Genomic DNA, 4,212 nt, shown 5'->3' on the forward strand with positions numbered 1-4,212 from the left:
TTCAAAAAATCACTTTTAAACTTTAAAAGATACAACCAGGTAACCCTAGAATAATAATCAATAAAAGTGACAATACTTGTACCTATCGAATGACTCAACACAAGAAGGTCCCCAAATATCTAAGTGAACAACTTCAAAAAGCTTACTGGTTCTAGACCGAGAGGATACAAAAGGCAACCTAGTAGATTTTGACATTTGACAAGTCTCACACTCATGTGTGCTTTTACAAAAATTTGGAAATAACTTAGACATCACTGGTTTTGAGGGATGAGCGAGGTGTTGGTTCCAAAGTTGGTACTCCTGGGCATGACTTAGGTTAGCAATGGGATCCTTAACAAGATTGAACTTCTTTAAGAGGTAGTATAGACCATTTAAGAATAACCCTTCACCAATCTTCTTCTGAGTGACTCGATCCTGAAACACAACGTTATGAGGAGAAAATATGGCAAGGCAATCCAAAGTGTGCATGATTTTTCATATGGACAAAAGCTGGAATGGAAATGAAGGAATGTAAAGTGTAGTGGACTCTACATCATTACCCATTAACCTAATTTTTCCTTTTCCTAAAACAGGTTCCCTTTTACCATTTGCTACAGATACGTGAGTAGGATTAGTTAATTTTTGAAACTTATGTAGACAAGATGTTTTATTAGTTATATGATCAGTGGCACCTGAGTCTACAATCCAAAAATCATGTGTGAGATGTGCATTGAGAGCAGTGAAGAGTGCACTGATAATACCTGGGATTTTGCTGTGTGTTGTGGTATCTGAACATGCCAAGAAGCCAACAAATTTTCCAAGCATGGCAGTGGGGTTTTCAGTGATCATCTTTTCATTCTCAGTGGTCCCGTTCTTTCTTTGGAGAAAGGCAGCAAATTCATTAATCAAGGAAATCGGATTTGAAGTGAAGTTTGCCATCTCATCAGCTGAACAACTATTTGCACGGATGGCTTTTGGAGCAAACCCTTTCCCATCTTTGATCATTTTCCCTTCCTTGTCAAACTTAGGTTTTAACTCAGGGTGTAAGATCCAACATTTTTCCCATATGTGCCCCTTAGAGTTGCAATATGTGCACTTCCAGTCAGCCTTCTTCCCATTAAAAACTCTTTCACCAGAGATTTTGTGGTTACTAGTGAAAGCCCTAGCCTTAGAGCTAGACTTGGGCTCAATATGCATTACCTTTCTTCAAGTTCTTCCTTTGAACTGCATGACACACGATGATGAATGATGGTAACTCTAGAGTCATTAGCAAATGACTACAAAGATCTTCATACTCAGCTCCCAAGCTTGCCAATAGTTGAAACACTTTATCTTCATCAGCCCTCTTTAAGAGCATAACGAATTCGGTTATGTGTGGATAGTATAGAGCAAGCTCATTCCTCATAGATTTCATGCTTCCAAGATGCTGAACAAAGGATTGGTCACCTTGCTTTAGGCCAGCAAGGCTCTTCTTCAGTTCAAATACACATGCAACATTGTTTTGGATGCCATACATTTCCTTGATAGATTCCCATAGTAGGTGTGAAGATCCTGAGTAGCTGAAGAGCTCCGACAACTTGGGCTCCATCGAGTTAAGAATCCAAGACATTACGAGCTGATCATTTGAGTGCCATGCATCAAAAGAGAGTGAGGTGGATTCTGGAGGCTTGATGGTTCCATTTACGTACCTTAGCTTCGATCTTCCTCCTAGGGCAAGAGAGACGGCTCGTGACCAAGGCAAATAATTGAACTCGTTCAACAATACTGAGCACAGTTGTTGGTTTGGATTGATCTCACCATGTATCACGTTGGTTGGTGTTGAGGTTGAGGAACTTGTAGCCTCAGAATTGAATGGATTGTCTTCTGCCATCTCAACGAATGATGAACAGAAGGAAAAATGAACTTAAAAAAACCAACAAAGACAGGACCCTATGGTTCCTGCTCTGATACCATATTGAACTTTTTAGTTTCAACTATTTGTATATTTCATCATGAGAAACAAAGTACAAGGGAGAAACTCTTATAGAGAGCTCGATAGTGGCTTAAAGACCAATGGACAAAGCCTGGTATCAAGCCACATAAAGAACCAAAGAATAAACTAGTTAACTCTAATTACAAGTTTCAAGGAGAGCTAATCCTAGTTACAAGTTACAATGAAACACAAGACCAGCAATTAAGGAGCAAATTAAGGAACAAATAGAAAACTGGCAGTTGCAACTCACACATGTGATTGTGAGTTGAAGAAGTAACTTGAGCCTATACATCACGTCCAGTACATCACTTCCAATCTTTTCCTTAAGTAGATTGTTTCATAACATCTTGAATTAGATATGACATGTCTGAGTAAGATGATCCTCCTTCTTCCATAGCCATTCTACTCATCTCACCAACTTCTCTTGCTCTCGTTCTTCGCCTTTTGCCTTCTTCGTTATCATCCATCAGTGATTCTATTGCCTTCTTCACTCCTTATTTCTTCACCAACACCCAACTTTCTCTTCATCCCCCTACCTAATCGGGGCCTCTATACCAACCCGAGCCCCGATCCTCAAAACTTCTAAAATCATTTTTTCATTAAAGAACTGCTCGGCGAATAAAGGCCATGTAATCATTGGTACACTGGAACATACTCCTTGATAGCGATTTTACCACTTGTAAAACAAAGGGTTAATCCATAGAAAATTCTTGCAAGAGAACAAGTGTTGTAGTATAGAATGGCTCAAGCAAGGTCGATCTCCTCAGGGACTGGTATAAACAATTTATGAGCTTTTGTGTATTTAACTTAGTTAACTCTAAGAACTACACTAATTCAACAAAACTAAATACTATTGTACGTGACTTAAACAAACATTTAAAAAGGGAAATGGCTTATAGAAATAATAATTCAACTAAACAAAACAAGCAAAATGAGGAAATTCAAGATAAAATAAATGATTGAAGAAAAATAGATTGACAATATGCTAGAGTTCAACCTTTACCAACAACACTTCTACGTAGCTCTTCCAATTGCTTAAGTAATCGAAAACACATATGCTTTGAAGGTTGGGTTTTCCTTGTGTATGTTTTACTTGTGATATTCAAGTTAAAATGCATACCACTCCATGCAATTTATCCATGACATTTGGATTAAATATAAACATGAATGATTCATTAATCTTGATGAAAATCCTTTTGTTAAACCATGTAATCCCTAAGAGTATGATATTTACCTTAAGAGAAATTACAATCCTCAATCACAAGAAGCATAACCAATTTTAACGTGACATTCGTTCAAAATTGCATCCAATGACTTTTCTAAGCATCCTAATGGTGATCAATCATCAAGACACATAGATAGTTTAATTTAGAGATTGAAAATATCAAAGCAAGCATGTAACAACACTTAAGCAATTGAAAGAGAAATCTACGTAATCATGTTGCGGCTCATGGCCTCACTCTAGCGAAAAGAAATTAGTTACACATAATTATTTGAATACGTAAGAAATTATCCATGAAGATTCCAAGAAGGAAAACAACCCTTTTTACAAAACAAGCTCTCCGATCTTCTCCTCCTTTTCTGCTATGTTGCTCTCTGCAACTCTCTACTCTGTAAGTCTCATCAGAGCTGCACACCTTTATTTTATGCTGCAATGAATACTCCTCTGCTGCTCCATTCTGTCCATCCTCCCTTCTGTCATTTTCTTCATTTGCTCTCTGCCCTTTAGTTATTGCCTTCAACAAAAGGCAATAATTGTCAAAACCAACCAAAGCTACAAGTGGAAGACCAAACAAACTCCACTTCATAGTGGGCACCCCATGTTCTCCTCTTTTCTACCATCTTTTCTTTCCTCTTTCCGGAAATGCCGTGTGTTCCCTCCACACTTTTATTTTATTTTATTTTTTTCTTCTCTTTCTTTCCCACTTCCGTGTGCTCCTCCCTTCATCCTCACTCTCCCACTTTGCTTTCTGATTTCTTTTTCAAACACCACCCGTGGAGACAAGCTCCACTTCCAATTCTTTTGTTTGTTTTTATTATTTCATTTTCTCCTTTTTGCTTGAAATTGATCCTAAAGCAAATTTAACTGCACACTAACACAAGGTAAGGTAAAATGCAACCATTTTAACACAAAAACATCACAAAGACTTTAGAAATGGATGGTATAAATGTATGAAATATATGAGTGATCAAATACCACCAAACTTACATTTTTGCTAGTCTTCTAGCAAAACAAAACACAAAACAAAACCACTCAACTA

At 37.5% G+C, this 4,212-nt stretch overlaps 1 protein-coding gene across 1 annotated transcript; it reads right to left on the bottom strand.

The window, feature by feature from the left end:
• Positions 1–1,165: 1,165 nt before the first annotated feature.
• On the bottom strand, positions 1,166–1,849 carry LOC139189833 (uncharacterized). The gene has a single exon (XM_070809067.1). The coding sequence runs from the start codon at positions 1,847–1,849 to the stop codon at positions 1,166–1,168; it is 684 nt and encodes a 227-aa protein (XP_070665168.1).
• Between the last annotated feature and the right edge of the window lie 2,363 nt (positions 1,850–4,212).

Source organism: Malus domestica, chromosome 12 (genome assembly GCF_042453785.1).
Source record: "Malus domestica chromosome 12, GDT2T_hap1".
Lineage (NCBI taxonomy): Eukaryota > Viridiplantae > Streptophyta > Magnoliopsida > Rosales > Rosaceae > Malus > Malus domestica.